The 18870-nt window shown below is 37.2% G+C and overlaps 1 protein-coding gene across 5 annotated transcripts in view; it reads right to left on the reverse strand.

Annotated features, from left to right (window-relative positions):
* The window catches only part of Ssh2 (slingshot protein phosphatase 2), a 254433-nt gene that overhangs the window by 71687 nt on the left and 163876 nt on the right, over window positions 1–18870 (reverse strand). For all 5 annotated transcript variants that reach the window (XM_078042588.1, XM_021728139.3, XM_040269241.2 and 2 more), the window contains one exon: window positions 2085–2188. In XM_078042588.1, coding sequence (XP_077898714.1) covers window positions 2085–2188 — 104 coding nt within the window. The remainder of the gene's footprint in view (window positions 1–2084; window positions 2189–18870) is intronic.

Below are 18870 nucleotides of genomic sequence, written 5' to 3' on the forward strand. Positions count from 1 at the left end.
CAGATAAAAAAAAATTCTAACCAGTTGATGAAACATGAATAAAAAATACAATTAGACTATTGATCAGTTCTCTGTTCTGTCACCCTCTTCCAGTTTCTATGAGCTTAGCAAAGGCAGCTTCAATTTATGTAAAGTTATGGCTTTTTGAACTGCCTTTATACTTACACTGCCTCATCTGTTGTGATCTGGATCACAGATCAAGCCCATTCAGCTTGTTTTAAGTCTACTTTCATTTTTTGTTTTTGGGTACCGGGGTTTGAACTCAGGGGCACTTGACCACTGAGCTACATTCCCAGTCTTATTTTGCATTTTATTTAGAGACAGGGTTTCACTGAGTTGCTTAGGGCATCTCTTTTGCTAAGGCTGGCTTTGAACTCTGGATCTTCCTGCCTTAGCCTGCCGAGTTGCTGTGATTATAGGTGTGAGCCACCGCATCTGGCTCTACTTTCATTTTTAGTACGAGGAAAGCTAAGTGAACAATGTCAAGTAGACATAGAGGTGGCAGTTGAGTTGAGTGTGGAAGTTTGACCAAAGAAAAAGTCAAAAAGGGCAGGAACTTTAAAAGCTATTGAGCCTGCTTAAAATTATAAGGCACAGAGCCAGTCTCAGCAAAAGCAAGGTGCTAATAAGCAACTAAGTGAGACCCTGTCTCTAAATAAATTACAAAATAGGGCTGGGGATGTGGCTTAGTGGTTGAGTGCCCATAAGTTCAATCCCTGGTATCCAAAGGGGGAAAAAATTATAAGGCACAGAGCAATTTGCCCAACATCTTAGACAAACTGGATTGAAACCAACATTTGTCTTCTTTTTTACTATAAGTGATAAATTGCCAAACAGAAATATAAAACTCAGCTGGGACTACTTCCTCTGTACATTCAAGCTTTTGGGAAGTGTTTCCTTTCCCCATTCCTCTACCTTCAGCAGTGGGCACTGGGGAAGAAGGTTTTAAAAAGTATAAATGCCAAATAATTTTCAAAAATATTTCTTCTTACTTAAAAAAATATTTCCACTGGTGGAGAGTCCTGGTAGGAAGAAAATACCATCTAACAAAATGGATTAAAATTCTGAGCTGCTACATTTTTAACTATGAAAACCCAAACAAGAAGTAGGACAGTCACTTAAATAGCTGAGCATATCTTGACTAGAGCTAAATTCAACTACTGGCTCAATGGGATCTCATATTTCTGGCTCTTCTCTCTGACCTACACACTCAAAGTTTACAGTCTTCTTTGTTTCCTTCCTAGTAACTGCAATTTCTTCTAATCCTGCAGGTCACAAGTCACCAAAGCTGCACATCTGAAACAATGAGCTACCATCTCTTTGTATAGTATTGAACAAGATTACTGTCCTCAGTTGTCTTTTATTTTCTCCCCAAAATGACACAGAGTTTGTTTGGCAGAAGAGAATAATCAAGCTGGTTATTTTCCTAAACTTTGAATAGCCTACAATGAGAACCCTCTCTCCCTAGGACACACTTTATCTGATTCTTTTTAACACCATAGGTGCATTTGACTTTAGAGAAATCCAACAAAAGGAAATATAATGTATATACTATTGTTGGCAGATATTTAAAAATCAGAGTTCTATACTTATTCCTAGAAACACAATTATCTGATGCCTCCTTGTTTTACCAAAGCCTTGTGAACTAAATTTCTAGCCTTTTATTATGTATACATTCAAGAAGCAGACTCTAGAATTTAAGGATGGCTATTTTAATTTGTGATATAAAAACTCTAGGGACTGGGGATAAAGCTCAGTTGGTAGAATGCTTGCCTTGCAAGCACAAGGCCCTGAGTTCAATTCCCAGCACCACAAAAACAAACAAACAAAAAACCCTTTCATTATAGTATTTTTGTACCTTCTCATTATTGTTCCAACAAACATTTACTGAACATCTACTATATGTGTAAGGCACTTTGGTTAAGTGTTACAAAAATGGGCTGTGAGAGTGAAAAAGTGATTAAAGAACAGAATAAAAATTTTTTTTTTCATTATTAAGGAATTGTTGGAAAAATGGGGATGAGCCTTTTAAAATAAAACAAAAGGCAAGGTAACAAAAAGGACTGGTATGTGTGTAGCTTTACCTGCATGTTTGTTCCGTCTGTGGCTGATTCTTGGTGTGGATGAGCCATTTCCCCGCGGTAGAAAAAGGGCAGCACCTTTGACAGTTAAAAAGCTCTCACTGATGCTGTAAAGAAAAAAAATCAAGAGAAAATAAATTACTTAATAAATTAAAGAGGATGGAGACACACTTTAGGATTATTCTCTTATTTCACATTAATAGAATAAACAACTCTTTCAGTGTTACCCACAGAATCTGCAAAGGGTAGAACTTTTAATTCACCAATGGCAAAATTTAGAAACACATAATAGAGGGCTCCAAGTTTGCTTTTGAGTATGGTACTGCTACTCAGGGTTAGCTATTGTATTGTAAATGACACTGCCTATTCAATAGTTCCACCTGGAAATCTAACTGGAATCTTAAATTGCCAAAACTAAACTCTTGTGCTGGGGATGTAGCTTGGCAATAAGGTAATTGATTAGCATGCAGGAGACCCTGGGTTCCACCCCAGCACTGCAAAAACAAAAACAAAACAAAACAAAACTCTCTTAAGAGGGTTTTGTTGGGCCCCTGCCCCAACTGAATTCTAGATTCATCCACCAGTTGTGTGGGGCAAATACATAGTAGTCATCCTTGGTTTCTCTTTTTCCCTCCTATGTATACGTCTAATCCATAAGTAAGTCTATGAACTTTATTTTCAAATATATCTCGAATCTTCCCACTTACCCTATTATCACTGACTCTGGTCCACTGACTGCACCATCATTTCTCACTAGTACTGCTGTAAACCCTCCTCCCCAAGCCTTTTATTACAGAAAAATTCAAACATACATAAAACAGAAAGAATAATAAAATAAACCCCCATATTCCTATTCAGTTTTAATTTATGGCTAATTTTGTTTCTTCTATGTACTCATCCTCCTCACCTTGCCCCTAAAAGGTGAAACAAATCATAGACATTATTTCAGCAAAAGCCTCTTAATAGGTCTGTCTGAAACTATTTATGTTCCCCTCTCCATTATTCACTCACCAATTAGTGATTTTAAAAATATAAAATCATATAATATCACTTCCCTGCTTAAAACCCTCCAAAGGTTTCCTTTCATACTTAAAAATAAAAAGCCAATCTTTGGCTTGTTCTTTGAAGCCCTTGTCACACCCTATGGCAAGTTCTTTGATCTTACACTATCTCCCCTTCTGTTTACTATGAACTAGTTGAACTGCCTTTTCTGATTCTTTAGTATTCCAGGCCCCTTTCTTAAGACCTTTGTATTTTTTGGAAGATTTTTCTCCTGGTCGGTCTTAGATCCAATATCACCATCTCTCTCCTCTCTCATCCCAATAATAAATACTCTATCCTGTTGCTGTTTCTTTCAGGATATTTCTCAAAAACTAAAATTATATTTATCCACTGGTATCCTTCATTGCTTTATCTCCATATAAGAGAATATAAGCTCTATGAGAGCAAGGACTTGACTTTGCTCCGCACTAGAAATAATACTGGACACACATTAGGTGCTCAAAAGATGTGATGAGGGCTGGGGATATGGCTCAAGCGGTAGCGCACTCGCCTGGCATGCGAGCAGCCTGGGTTCGATCCTCAGCACCACATACCAACAAAGATGTTGTGTCCGCCAAGAACTAAAAAATAAATATTAAAAAAAAATTCTCTCTCTCTCTTAAAAAAAAAAAAAGATGTGATGAATGAATGAATTCATCTTGGGGCTTTCCCCACAGTTATATCTATTTTGTCTCTTCAGCAGGATTATAATTTAGGATGAGCCTAACAAGTAAATAAAAAGCAATATAGAATTCAATGCATAGGACAGATTAGTGAGCTATAAAATAAATGTATGATGATAAATTAATCGGAAAATGTAAATCATCTGTTCAATGCTGTCAGTTGTTGACTCAATTTTATCCTTTAATAAAGTGGCATGAAACTGATAAAACTTTTCAGGTAACCTGCCAACTCAATTGAAACATATCTTACAAAACAGCAATCTATAGATACCACTTTAAAATAATCTGCATGTTGACTTGGAGGGGCTGCCTTGATTTTTTTGTTTTGTTTTCATCTTTAAATAAAGCATTGCTCTCTTGTGGTCTATTGCACAAGCCTTGTCTCTTGTTATATCGTGGTGTACACATGCTACCCTGCTGTGGGCCACCGTTCCACTCACATTACAGGAACAACCTAAAACAAAATGTCTGAGTGACAGGATGAGTGGGGTATACCACAGACAGGAAATGAAATTCACATTTCTGCCAACACAGCAGCCTTCTGCTTTACTAAATGAAAATATTTTTTAAAATAAAGGCTAAATAATCTACCTATTCACCAGGAAAAAAATAACAGCTTTCAGCACTTTGGTTTTCAGTAAATAAAACCGTTCTCTACATCTAAAAATGAAGTATATTTGTTGAGAGCTTAAAACAGCTGAGCATACTCAGTCATTCCTTTTGTGGGATAGAGGTAGTTTCTCTTTGACAAAGAATAGTTTAAGAATTAACTTCCTGGTTTTGAGAGTTCTGTAATATTGTCCTTACATACTTCCGATGCTTATGCTTTTAAGCATATTTATGTAAACTGTATTTAAATGTGTTCTTTAAAATATATGTAGTGCTTTCAAAACAAGATGAGAGCTGGGGTGGTAGACAAGGGCCCTTGGGTTAATTCAAAGCTGACTAGATTCCAAAAATTATAAAGATAACACCAACAATCACACTCACATAAGAAATAAAGAAAAAGAACTCTCCTACTTGAATTATTTCACAAATCTCAGCACACTTTTCTGACATAACAAAATGCCCAGCAGACACAGCTGAAATAGGAGGCAGTTACTAGGTTTTGATACAAGCTCCCAGAGAACCATGGCATACATCTCTGGATGGTATAATCAGTCATCTTTATTCCATGGCCTCAAATTATGGCCCCTCCGTTATCATAAAGGTGACAGAATGCTGGTCAAAAGGAGACCAGGAATGAGAGTGTGGCTGTTTATTAAATTCCTTTATCATGGGGCTGGAGTTGCGGCTCAACAGTACAGCGCTCATCTAACATGTTCGAGGCCCTGGGTTCGATCCTCAGCACCACATAATGAATGAATGAATGAATGGATGAATGAATAAATAAATAAAAAGCATTGTGTCCATCTGTAATTAAAAAAATATTTTTAAAAAATCCTTTATCGGAGCTGGGGATGTGGCTCAGGCGGTAACGCGCTTGCCTGGCCTGCTCGGGGCACTGGGTTCGATCCTCAGCACCACATAAAAATAAAATAAAGATGTTGTGCCCACCGAAAACTAAAAAATAAATATAAAAAAATCCTTTATCATCATTGAAAAAAGTTGGAAGCTCTATACATACTAACAAAGATAGGATGGAAGCACAGTGGCATGGAAGTAAAAATCAAAGTTCACAACTCTCAAAGTTTAGGTAGATCAAATTCAACTTGAAAATGAAATGCTCTGTTTGCAATAAATTTCATCTCAGATACTTCAGTTTAAGGTAAAAGCTTAGCATATCCTGCCAGAATATCCAAAGATTTATTGAAGTAAATATCAAGATTTTCTGAAAGAGCTGCCTGAAGAGAACAACTGATAGAATTGTTCTCTAATTAAAAATCTGTTCTTTACAAGGGAAAGTGAAAACTTATTCACATTTTCTGAATTGACAAGTTCTTTATAGTCTGGCCCAGAAACAAGACTTCTTCAAATAACTCTACAGAGTGATGTGAGCATAGATGCCTAAGTCAAAGATAAACCCCCAAAGACTAAAGAACCCTTATATTAAAGAAGAAACAAGATAAAGAGAATGCTACTTTTATGATATAAAGATGAAAAATGACTAATTGCTTATAGGAAAACAACACTTAGAGGATCACCTTTCTAACAGAATGATATTAAGGTCTTCTGGAGTCTTTATTAGCACATAACTGAAGAATGTCTATTCCTCTCTTTGCCATAAAATCACTTGCTCAACAAGGGGAAAGGCATCTCTGGTTAGATAAGTGAAAAGAGCTAATAATAGTTAACTTGACTAGATGCCTACTGTATGCTAGGCATTGAGTACTTCATTTACCTTCATGATAAACCTATGAAGTAGGTACTATTTTTATTCCTAATTTACATGCAAGAGTCTAAGCAGCTAGGAAGCCTCAGAGCAAAAATTCAAACCAAGACCTGACTTGAAATCACTCGCTTCTTCCTATGTTGCTCTAGCTTTAGGAAACACTTTACTATAGATGAGATACAATGTCCTCCCTACATGGCTTTTTGAAAAAAAATTTAAAAATGGAGTACAGAGTGAGAGAAAAGGACTGAAATCAATTCAGACCTCAACTCTTCTCATTCCTCCCACCCGCCAAAGGTCATAAATAGATTATACTAAGGGGAATGAAGAACATCTGGAATGAGAAATAAATCCAGTTGGGATGGGCAGTTAGGAACTGTATCTCTGCTAGGAATGATAGTAGCATTTTAGTCGCAAAAATGGAAGAAAGAGCACTGTGCTTTTAATATATCTGAGAAGCTTTCTGTATCATTCCCTTATGATCAAAACATTTCCTCAAGTCTTACTATCATTAACTGGTAGTTGCTTCTCAAGCAAAGTGTAAAGGAAAAGGTCAACTCAGAGAAGAAAAACTTAGTTATTGTAACATTGGAATGATCTTTGAGGAATGTAATCAGGGTGATCATCCATGACCAGCAGGAAGGTTAAGGAAGCAAAACAACACACCTGACCAAACTGCTGAAAATCAGAATAGAAAATCTATGTTTTAAATGCATGCAATACATGTGATAGTTTACTATGAGAAGGCAAGTTTCAAAAAGGGAATGTAATACTTTTATCTCAAAGTTAAAATTAAGAAAGTAGATCTCATGTTTATAATGTTTGTAAATGCTGAATTCCCTAGTTTATTTGGTATTCCTGCCTGAAGCCAAAATTTATAGGTAAATTATTTTGTAATACTGACTATACATAATATTATCACACAGAGTTGGTTGGTTGGCATTTATGTTAAATTCAAAGACACATAATCTTTTTTTGCCTTAAAGAATATTGACCTAGATAAACTTTCAAATACATTCCACCTAGCCAACATTTTACTTTCCCTCTCCTCATAAACTTTCCCTGCTTATTATTTAACTTTCAGACTTGAAGTGCTAGGGAAGCCTCTGCCAATCCCATTAAATGGGAAAAGTATTCATGCCCTCACTTAGTGTGACCATATCATAATGAAAGGGAATTTTTAAAATATATTTTCTATTTGTTCTAATTAGTTATACATGACAGAATGCATTTTGACACATCATACACAAATGGAGTATATCTGCTCATTCGTCTGGTTGTACATGATGTAGAGTTACACAGGTCATGTACTCATACATGCACAAAGGGTAATAATGTCCAATTTATTCTACTATCATTCCTTTCCCCATATCCCCTCACCTCCCTTCACTCCCCTCGGTCTAGTCCAAAATACCTCTATTCTCCCCTCTACCCTTCTATATGTGAATTAGCATTCACATATCAGAGAAAACATTCAGCCATTGGTTCTTGGGATTGACTTATTTCGCTTAGCATAATATTCTCCAGTTCCATCCAGTTACTGGTAAATGCCATAATTTCATTCTTCTTTCAGGCTAAGTAATATTCTATTGTGTATATATACCACAGTTTCTTTATCCATTTATCTGTTGAAGGGCACCTAGGTTGGTTCTATAGTTTAGCTATTGTGAATTGAGCTGCTATAAACATTGATGTGGCTGCATCATTGTAGTATGCTGAATAGTTTACTCTTCAAGCAGAATGTTCTTTTGTAAAAATTTTTATTCTAATTTGTTATATAAGACAGTAGGATGCATTACAATTCATATTATACATATATAGCACAATATTTCATATCTCTGGTTGTATACAAAGTGTCTTCACACCATTCCTGTTTTCATACATATAGTTTAGATAATGATGTCCATCTCATTCCACCATCATTTCTAACCCCATGCCCCCTCCTTCCCCCTCCCACCCCCTTTCCCTGTCTAGAGTTCATCTATTTCTACCATGCTCCCCCTCCCAACCCAACCATGAATCAGCCTCCTTATATCAGAGAAAACATTCAGCATTTGGTCTTTTGGGATTGGCTAACTTCACTTAGCATTATATTCTCCAACTCCATCCATTTACCTGCAAATGCCATGATTTTATTCTCTTGTATTGCTGAGTAATATTCCATTGTGTATATATACCACATTCTCTTTATCCATTCATCTACTGAAAGGCATCTAGGTTGGTTCTACAATTTAGCTATTGTGAACTGTGCTGCTATAAATATAAACACTGATGTGGCTGTGTCTCTGTGGTATGCTGTTTTTTAGTCCTTTGGGTATAGACCGAGGAGAGGGATAGCTGGGTCAACTGGTGGTTCCATTCCCAGCTTTCTAAGGAATCTTCATACTACTTTCCAGATTGGCTGCACCAATTTGTAGTCCCACCAGCAACGTATGGTTCTGCCTTTTCCCCCACATCCTCGACAATACTTATTATTTGTGTTCTTAATAGCTGCCATTCTGACTGGAGTGAGATGAAATCAGTTTTGATTTGCATTTCTCTAATTGCTAGAGATGCTGAACATTTTTTTTCATATATTCGTTGATTGATTATAATTGTCTTCTCAATTATAATTGTCTTCTCTGTTCAGGTCCTTGGCCCATTTACTGATTAGGTTATTCATTTTATTCATTTTTTTTCGTATTTAGTTTTTTTTAGTTCTTTATATACCTTAGAGATTGGTGCTCTGTCCGATGGGCAAGTGGTAAAAATTTGCTCCCAAGATGTAGGCCCTCTATTCACCTGATTGTTTTTTTTGCTGAGAAGAAGCTTTTTAGTTCAAATCCATCCTACTTATTGATTCTTGATTTTAATTCTTGTGTTATAGGAGTCTTATTAAGGAAGTTGGGGCCTAATCTAACATAATGGAGATTTAGACCTACTCTTTTTTCTAATAGGTGCAGGGTCTCTGGTTTAATTCCTAGGTACTTGATCCACTTTTGAGTTGAGTTTTATGCATGGTGAGAGATAGAGGCTTAATTTCATTTTTGTTGCATATGGATTTCCAGTTTTCCCAGCACCATTTGTTGAAGAGGCTATCTTTTCTGCAATGTATGTTTTTGGCGCCTCTTTCTAATACAAGACAACTGTAATTGTGAGGGTAGTCTCTGTGTCCTCTATTCTGTACCACTGGTCTACCGATCTATTTTAGTGCCAATACCATGCTATTTTTGTTACTATTGCCCTGTAGTATAGGTTATGGTCTGGTATAGTGATGCCACCTGCTTCACTCTTCTTGCTAAGGATTTCTTTAGCTATTCTGAGTCTCTTATTATGAAAGGGAATTTTATAACAAGAAATTTTAAATAACAGACCAGAGGTCAAGGGACTATAGAACTATCAATATAGATGCCTACTGAAGTTTACCTATTCAAAACAGGAAAGAAAAGAAGGTACATCATTGTGCCTTGATGTATGAAATATGGCTGCACAATGTCAAAAAGCATTTTTTCAGGTAATGAGGAAAACTTGACTTTTTATTCCTAAAGGAATTTAGATCACAATGGGAGACATCCAACCCAAATATAATACTGCTTTTTCTTTTTTTGGTACCAGGGATTAACCCAGGGGCACTTAGCCATTACTGAGCCATGTCTCCTACCCTTTTTACTTTTTATTTTGAGACTGTGTTTTGCTAAGTTACTTAGGGCCTCATTAAATTGCTGAATCTGTCTTTGAACTTGCAATCTCCTGCCTTAGCATCCAGAGTGGCTGGGATTACAGGCGTGTACCACTACATATATCTTATACTGTTTTCCATAATTAAACATTTCACTCCTACCACACATTGCCAAACATTCATTTGACAATATCAGAGCATCAAGTCATACCTGGAATCATCTTCCCTAGAGTATTAACTTCCAGACACATGCCTATGAATACAGGCAGCAGGATTATTTCTCTCTTTATCAGAGCTCAAACAAAGGTACATCAGTAGATCAATTACTAGTAAAGCAGAGAAAGGCTTAGGATTCTAGTTCTTATTTATTAACTACAACCATCAGGCCATTTTAGTTCCAGCTAATCTTCCCCTTAACTCTGTTGCACAATGCTCCACACAACTATACTCCAAAGGTGCAGTTATTTGCTTTCCTCTTTCCTAATTTTCTGTGGTTGAAGTGGGGGAAAAGAAAAAGGTCTGTTTGTTTAAGGACAAGAGACAAATTCCAGCCACAACTAACCTTCCTAGTCTTTTCCTACAGATCATAAATGAGAGACAAAATAAACAAACAAAAAACCCTAGAAAATTCCTTTTATTCTGTTCATTTTGAATGTTTATAAACTTATTAGACTTGTTAAAATTTTTGCCTCAACTATTTGCATCTTAAAAAGGTTTGATAGAAACAATGACTTTAACATTGGTCAGTCATACAATTCAATCATTCAATTTTCATAGATGGGGTACATTTGGTTTGACATTTGCTATTTTGTATTTTGGGTCCAGCAACAGATCTCTCTTTTCTAATATCACCCCAGTCCTCTTCTGGATATATGTGGACTTGGTGGCCTCCAGATTTTGAACTGGGGCTTTGCAAGAAGCTGGAATGTAGTTTAGGTCTAGCCTGTCTCATATTTTTCCCTGGAACTCTAAATCTTAGGCAAATAACCAAAAGGAATAGGTATAGTGGGGTACAGTCATTAACTGTTGAGAAAGTGGTGAGGTATGTGCCAGTCTGCTCCAGCTCTCTAGCTTTCCATGAATGCCCCTGGCTTAATCTGTTCTATGAGCTCGGTCCCCTTGTCTCCCATTCATTAAGTGACCACTAAAATTTTTTGATAAATATTTTACTTATGAAAGATAAAATTGATTTTTGAATGTGCAACAGAGAATCTGATTGAAGTCCAGAGAATTTAATTCCTTGCCCCAAATCACACAGCTAGTCTTCAGGAGAGCCAGAATTAACCCCCCATGTTATCTGACACTCAGGCTGGCACTTTAACCCTTTATCCTATGTTAGATGTTATTATAATATGATATGTTGCTGACTTAATAGGCTGAAGCAAATAGCAGTTAAAAACACATCAAGTCAATTCATCCCAAGAGAACAAAGGCAGGATTTCACTGCAAAGCCTGGTATGGTGTTTGTTCTATTTTTTCACCATTTCCTGAAGACAAAAGTTCAGATCTGAGTGGGAAAAGACTGAGACATATTCCCATGAGGCACATACTTTCATCCTGTCTATTAAAGTTGCTTCTTTTTCTTTTAGTAAGTTTCTTAGATATTAAATATTGTGGGGCTGGCCAAGTATGGTGGCACACGTTTGTAATCCCAGCAGCTTGAGAGGCTGAGACAGGAGGATCATGAGTTCAAAGTCTGCCTCAGCAACTTAGTGAGGTCCTAAGCAACTCAGTGAGACTCTTAAATAAAATATAAGAAAGAGCTTGAGATGTGGCTCATTGATTAAGCACCCTGGGTAAAATTCCTGGTATCAAAAAATCAAATAAAACTAAACATTGGGGGATTGAACTCAGGGCCTTGCAAATGCTAGGCAAGCACTCTACTACTAAGCTATATCCTCAGTCCTGCCCCCCCAATATTAAAATCTAGGTCTCAAAAATAAAATATGAGGAGGGTCACAGAATCTACAAAGAAATACAGGAAAGCCTACATGGGCAAAAAGTGGCTGCCTGCCCAGTCCTTGGTTCCTTTTCAGTCTTGTCTGAGGCTAAAAGCATTTTCTTCTAGAAGCTAAATGGCTACACATACACTTGACCTCCTTTCAGAGATACAAAGCATTTAGTTTTTGGTTTAGGTTTTTAAAACACTACCAAATAATCAAATGTCAGAGGTGGATGGTGTCTGGAAAGGGTCTAGGGCAGGGCATCAAATGGTCACCGGTAGACCTAGTTCAGCACATTTTATTAGGCCAGCACAGATTTAAAATAACTTTGATGACAAAATACCTTCGAGAAGAACATATATTCTGTTTTTTTTTCCAGGTTGCCACCAATCCTGAACTTCCACAACTGCCTGACTCCCAAACTTCTGAGTTTGAGCTAAGTCTAGACCTCCCATGACAGCACTGCTGCCTTTCTAGTTTCCCTCTCTGCAGCTGCCCTGGTGAGACGGAGCCTCAGTCTTGTCTTCAATAGTTGTCCAAAAACTAACCCTCCCAAATACCACCATCACCACGACAAACAACAACAACAACAACACACTTAGATGCCCATGAATGAGTTAGTCTCAAGGAACTTCCTCAAACACAACTGACCCTAGTCTTCTGATGACTGACTGGTAGGGAATTTTGTTTAGAAGATCTTCCTTCAAGAAGAGAAGAAACTGTCTCAGATCAAAAAAGTACATTTCCATGACAGGCTGAATTAACAAAGCTTCTTGGTTCTAAATTCTAAATTTGGACACTTTTCTTTTGGAAGAAAAAAAATTTAAAGCTCTCTGACCCAAAAGTAAATGACCTGCACAGTCCCCCCCCCCCCACCGCCCCATTTAAAATGTTACATATACTGGTTACTTATTGGTTACTAAGAGACATGACCCAACATTACTTGGCACTAAATTTCAAGTAGATGTGAGAATAAAACAAAAGATTAACACTGTTCAGCATTTGAAAAATAATTTCATTTACATGATTAAACAAATTCCTTCTTAGGTATTTAAAACACACCTGTAGAAGGAATGCAAGTTAGTCTTTATTTAACCGGAAATGTGAAACACTGCTTTCAGACCCTTTCTCTTTTACCCTTGGAAAAGCCTGAGGTTCAGGTCATCTTCTATTTGTTGTTGTCACTTTTTGACATTCTTGTTGCTATTGCTTACTTATCCCTTATCCTGGCTCACTCTCTTTTCACTCTGGTTCTTACTTCAATCTTTTTATTTATTTTACTTTTTAGAAGTAGTTGGACACAATACCTTTATTTTATTTATTTTATTTTTATGTGGTGCTGAGAATCGAACCCAGGGCCTTGCACATGGTAGGCGAGCGCTCTACCATTGAGTCACAACCCCAGCCCCTTACTACAATCTTAGATGTTCATTTATATGAACAATAGAATCTCTAAGAGCTTTGCCACCAAGAGTCTCATCTTTCTGATCCTCAAAGACCTTTACCTAGACTCTGAGACTTCTAATTCCCAAGGTCCCTCTGGAGAGCATGAGATGTTGATGAACTCTGGGTGGGGGGGTACTGAGGATTTAACCCAGTGGCATAGTACCACTCAGGTACATCCCCAGCCCTTTTTTTTTTTTATTTTGAGATAGGGTCTCACTAATTTGGTTAGGGCCTTGTTAAGTTGCTGAGACTGGCTTTGAACTTGTGATTTCCCTACCTCAGCCTCCAGAGTCTCTGGGATTACAGATGTGTCGGTAACAAGCAATGGTGATAGATTTGATTTCAGGGGGAAAAAAAAAACAAAAACCAACAACTCATATTTTGTGGCAACAACCAACCTGTTTCTCCTTGAGACTCCGATGTGTTCAATCCTCTTTCAACCTGAAGGAGACTCCTAGTCCCTTTAGTTCCCCAATTTTTTCCAGGCGGCCAACTGTTTTTTGGACTTTTCTTTCTTTCCTAATTAACTATCTCATGTCCTATTTCCTAGTTGGTTTCCCTATAATTTATTCTCCTTGCTCCTGAATTCCCTTCATAATACTATAGCTTAACTGTAGGATTCAATGAGGTTGTTTTGTTTTCTCCCTATGTTACTGAAGGTTGAACCCAGTTGTGCTCTACTACTGAGCTATACCCCCAGCCCTTTTTATTTGAGAAAGGGTTTCATTAAGTAGTCCAGGCTGGCCTCAGAATTCTGATCCTCCTGGCATAGCCTCCTGAGTAGCTGGGATTACAGGTGTGTGTCATCATGTGTGGCTAGAGAGTTATTTATTATCTGTCTGAGGAGTGGGCTTCTTGGCAGAAAAACTTTAACCATCTTGTCTAGTGTTCTCTCTCTAATGTCTAGCATACTGCCTGACAGTCAATAAATATATATTTCATGTACATGAAAGTAATTGAAGAAGATTATGAAATCACACCTCTGGAAGTCACAGCACACTCATGGTCTCAATAACAAAGATACCAGACACAACAGCAAAAACACTGAGTTAACCCAGCGGTGCATTGACATCTCTGGAAAGCTCCCTTCGCATGTTATTCCCCAAACTCCCCACTCTGGACTCCTACTTCCTTCAACTCTCCATAGTTAACCTGACCTTGTATAATACCAAGAAAATGGTGGCTAGCTAATATCATTATTGTGCTTCTCCATCTGAGAATAATGTGTTCAGCTGTCAAAAGTTAATCCTTTCATTTGTGTCCTAGACTCCATTCCTTCCAAAGTCACTTTTCTCTCTTTAATGACTACTTCTCCCCAAATGAATAAGGAGGAAGGAAAAAAAGAGCAAAAGAGTAAAGTCCAAATGATGATTTAAGGATTTGTCAAAGGAAAAAGAAATAAAGTAGCAATTGCTGTTCTTAATTAGTTCATAATTTTTAATCAACCTGATGTCCCTTGCTTTCTATACTTTTCCCCCTCCCAGAATTATTATAGATTGTCCCACCATTTCAGATGAAAACTTTCTTGTTCCTTGAAAATTTAATTTTTGGGGCTTTCTTGATGCCAATCCATTGTGTAACAGTTATTTTACAAATTTATGAAGTGTACATTGTAAAGCAAAATTTCAAAGAAACAATGATCTACAGCACATTTTTCTCTATTTTCCAGAGAATGATTGGAAGAAATCAGAGAGGAGGGGACAAGAGATTGCCAAGGTAGTATTTTGTAGTACAAAAACAGGGCAACGTGAAACTATAAGAATTTCAGATACTTTAACTAAGATTTGGAGTAAGAGGAAAATGTCCAAATCAAAATGATCCAAGAGTAAATTTAATTTTGTGTCTAAAATGTGTTGTGGAGTTAAGATTCATATAATATATTTGCTCCTACGTAGGAACAGATATTGGAGTACAATCCCACACCTGCTGCTTATATTGCTTTTAGCTCCTGGTTGAGCTAGGTTCAATAACCTACCTCAATGGTAATTCTTCAGGGTGCAGAAAAACATAAGGATCAAAAGAATTTATTTTAAACACCAGTTTTATTACCAAAGGCAGAATTTATCTTATTAGAAGAAAAGCCACAATCCTAAGGAGGGTCATTTGTCTTCTTACACAGTAATAAACAACTAGCAAAACTGTATGTTAAGTCCTACAGACTTCCTAAGCCATCAGGGAATACCACCTACCACAGATCTAATTTTAAACATTCAAGCACAGAGAACCATGCTTACTAAAAGGAAGGTGGTTAAAGATACTCAGTATTTAATCATGTTAACCAAACAAGGAGACAGTCCATTTTATTTTTTTCTTTTGTCAAATAAGAAAGTGAGAATAATAATGGCCTGTTCACTATTAAGAAGAGGATGAAGGGTGAGACCTAAACAGCTCTGAGGCAGACAAACAGAAATGGAGCACTGCCACCGACAAGATTAGTCAGATATTGGGAGAGTTGAGGTTTGCAACACAACAGAGGGCAAAAAAATGAACTTTAAAAAAGAAAGAAAGTAAATCTGCTCTGAGATGGGCATCGTAGCTTGTAACTTGTCCTGAATAGTCAATGTCATTTAATAACAATTTTTTGGGGAGCGGGGTATTAGAGATTGAACTCAGGGGCACTCAACCACTGAGCCACACCCCAGCCCTATTTTTTTTTAATATTTACTTATTTTAGTTTTCAGCGGACACACATCTTTGTTTGTATGTGGTGCTGAGGATCGAACCTGGGCCGCACACATGCCAGGCGAGTGCGCTACTGCTTGAGCCAGATCCCCAGCCCCCTATTTTGTATTGTATTTAGAGACAGGGTCTCACTGAGTTGCTTAGCACCTCACTGTTGCTGAGGCTGGCTTTAAATTTGAGATCTTCCTGTCTCAGTCTCCCCAGCCACTGGGATTACAGACGTTCACCACCATGGCAATTTTTAAGTGTTGAGAGAATTAAAATTCTATACATATTAAGACACAGGTTTTTTTTTTTTTTTTTTTTTTAATTAGAGCAGAGATTGTATACATGTTAAGGATTACTCTTTGTTTTTGTCTATTCTTGGGTCATCCATACTCCAAAAACTAGAATACTTGGGTCCCAAAAGTCAAAAAAATAAAAACAAGAACTTGCTGATGGTGTGTTGATTAGCTGCAATGCCCTTTTGTTAACTCACCACCAAAACCAAATGATGATGCTAGAATCAGGAAAAAAACAGGGAAGTGGCTGTATGACAAAATATCTGAACTTCTGCTTAAGAAAAAGGATATAACTAGGCAAAAAACTGTACTTATGAAGCTATTATGGCTAGTATGGAAATGGCTATTAATAATAGATGGTGTCATTGGGGGTGATTTTTTTATTTTTGCAAATTTTCTTAAACAATGTTAATCTGTGTTTTCAATTATTAAAAAGAGAGAAAAGGCAGTACAGGAAAATACACGATCGTGGGAACAGAGTCAAGCACACAGATGTTTTGCGTAAGCTACATTTTCAGAGACATCTGCCTTTGTGCAAGACTTGAAAAAGTGGAGCTGTTGTCAACAAGTTCTCTGCAGTGAGGGGTGGGGCCTGAGAGAAAGTAAGCTGTGAAGAAACCAATAATTAGAACCCACAGGGCTGAAAAACAATGTTTCGTAGATTAAGTTCCTCATTTATGAGCTACCTCTGCCCAAAATACTTTGCCATCAACTATGTCTACTACTCAAATAAGGAAGAACTAAGGCTGCCCATGTCTCCACTCAAGTGACTGAGGTTCTTTGCTGGCAGCACTACTTACCCCTTAGCAGATAGTCCATCCCTGTGGGAGAAGAGATAGGGTACAACTTGTTGTATAAAAATCTGGAGGGATTCAAGCTGCCTTTCTTGTCCTCTCGATCCAACTCCAAACAGAAAGCTTATCATGTGCAGAAAAACTCACGTAAAAGCAAAGATGACATAATTGTTCATATGTTCTACTGCTTTACTTTGGAGTATATTAAACTTTATTTCTGTTTAGTTAGGTGAATTCTCCTAGGTGTACACATATAATTTTGTTGTTGTTTGTTTTTGGTACTGGGGACTGATCCAAGTGGCACTTTACCACTGAGATACATTCTTAGCCTTTTTTTTTAATATTTATTTTTTAGTTTTAGGTGGATACAATATCTTTATTTTATCTTTATGTGTGTTGAGGATAGAACACAATGCCTTGCGCATGCCAGGCAAGTGCGCTATCACTTGAGCCACATCCCCAGCCCATTCCTAGCCCTTTTGTTTTAATTTTATATTGGCCCTTTTAAAAATCTTTTATTTTGGGTCAGAGTCTTGCTAAGTTGCTTAGGACATCTCTAAGTTGCCAGGGCTGTCCCTGAACTTGTGATCCTCTTGCCTCAGCTTCCTGAGCCACTGGGATACAGGAATGCACCACCACACCCAGCTAAATTGTTTGCTTTTGAATGTAAGGTAGTACAGGGAGATCATCATTCATATTGCTTTATGTAGCATCCAGTTTTTTCATGCCATATACAGAGTCCTTAATAAATGTGATTTGAAAATGATAACAGAGCTGCTTAAGATTCCAGAACAGGGGCTGTGTTTGTAGCTCAGTGGTAGAGTATCTGCCTAGCACATGTGAGACACCGGGTTTGATCCTCAACACCACATAAAAATAAATAAATAAATAAACAAACAAACAAATAAATAAATAAATAAAGGTATTGCTTCCATCTATAACTTAAAAAAAAAAAAGGTTAAAGTATACTCCAGGAGATAATAAAGTATGAAAGTGTTCTCTGGTATCTCCTGGCAGGTGTGAAAGCCCACATGTGTGTGACAAAAACCAGAAGAGAGGGTGCATTACTTGTTCTTGTTTGTAGCCTTTAGTCATGCCTGATGCTAGTGGGGACTTCTTCCCCTTGCAAAAGAACTTTGAACTGACTTGCAAACTTATATCTGGTATGGTCTTGAACTTCCTTTTTCTGAGAAGTTGGCTGTCTTATGGGTTATTGCTCTACATCTGCCTTCTGTGTGAGTTGACTACAAAAAAAATTTAGAAACTTCTCACTCAGACACAGTAGTTTCTGCTAGGTCCTATGTAACAATTCTTCTTCCTTCATGATAGTGGAGCCTATCATCTGTAGGTTTATATAAATACATTAGGCTAAAAAACTACCTGATAATCTAATTTCTTGGTTAATTCCATATAGCTCATAGGACCCACATTTTCCCACTGGTAAAACTACCAACCAGAGCAGAAAGTTACAAATAGAGAAATCAAACTATAGTTAAGTACATGAAAATTCCAACTCACAGGCAATTCATGCAAAAGAGAGATAACAAATCTTTCTGTACTTATATAATCTAACAATGGTTTTGAAATGTGGATGTCAGAACCTACTCCATGAAACCTAATTTGGTAATATTTTTCTTAAATGCTCTAGTTGATTCTGAAACTCACTCAGGTTTGTTAACTACTTTTCAAGAATACATCATAGATTCCATTCAACAAGTGTTTATTAAGAATGTATTAGAGTGATTGGAGATGTGGCTCAAGCAGTAGCGCGCTCGCCTGGCATGTGCGGGGCGCTGGGTTCGATCCTCAGCACCACATACAAATAAAAAATAAAGATGTTATGTCCACCAAAAACTAAAAAATAAAAATAAAAATAAAAAGAATGTATTAGAGTGCTCCCCTAGCATGTGCGGGGTGCTGGGTTCGATC

The sequence above is a fragment of the Ictidomys tridecemlineatus genome, chromosome 3 (genome assembly GCF_052094955.1).
Source record: "Ictidomys tridecemlineatus isolate mIctTri1 chromosome 3, mIctTri1.hap1, whole genome shotgun sequence".
NCBI lineage: Eukaryota > Metazoa > Chordata > Mammalia > Rodentia > Sciuridae > Ictidomys > Ictidomys tridecemlineatus.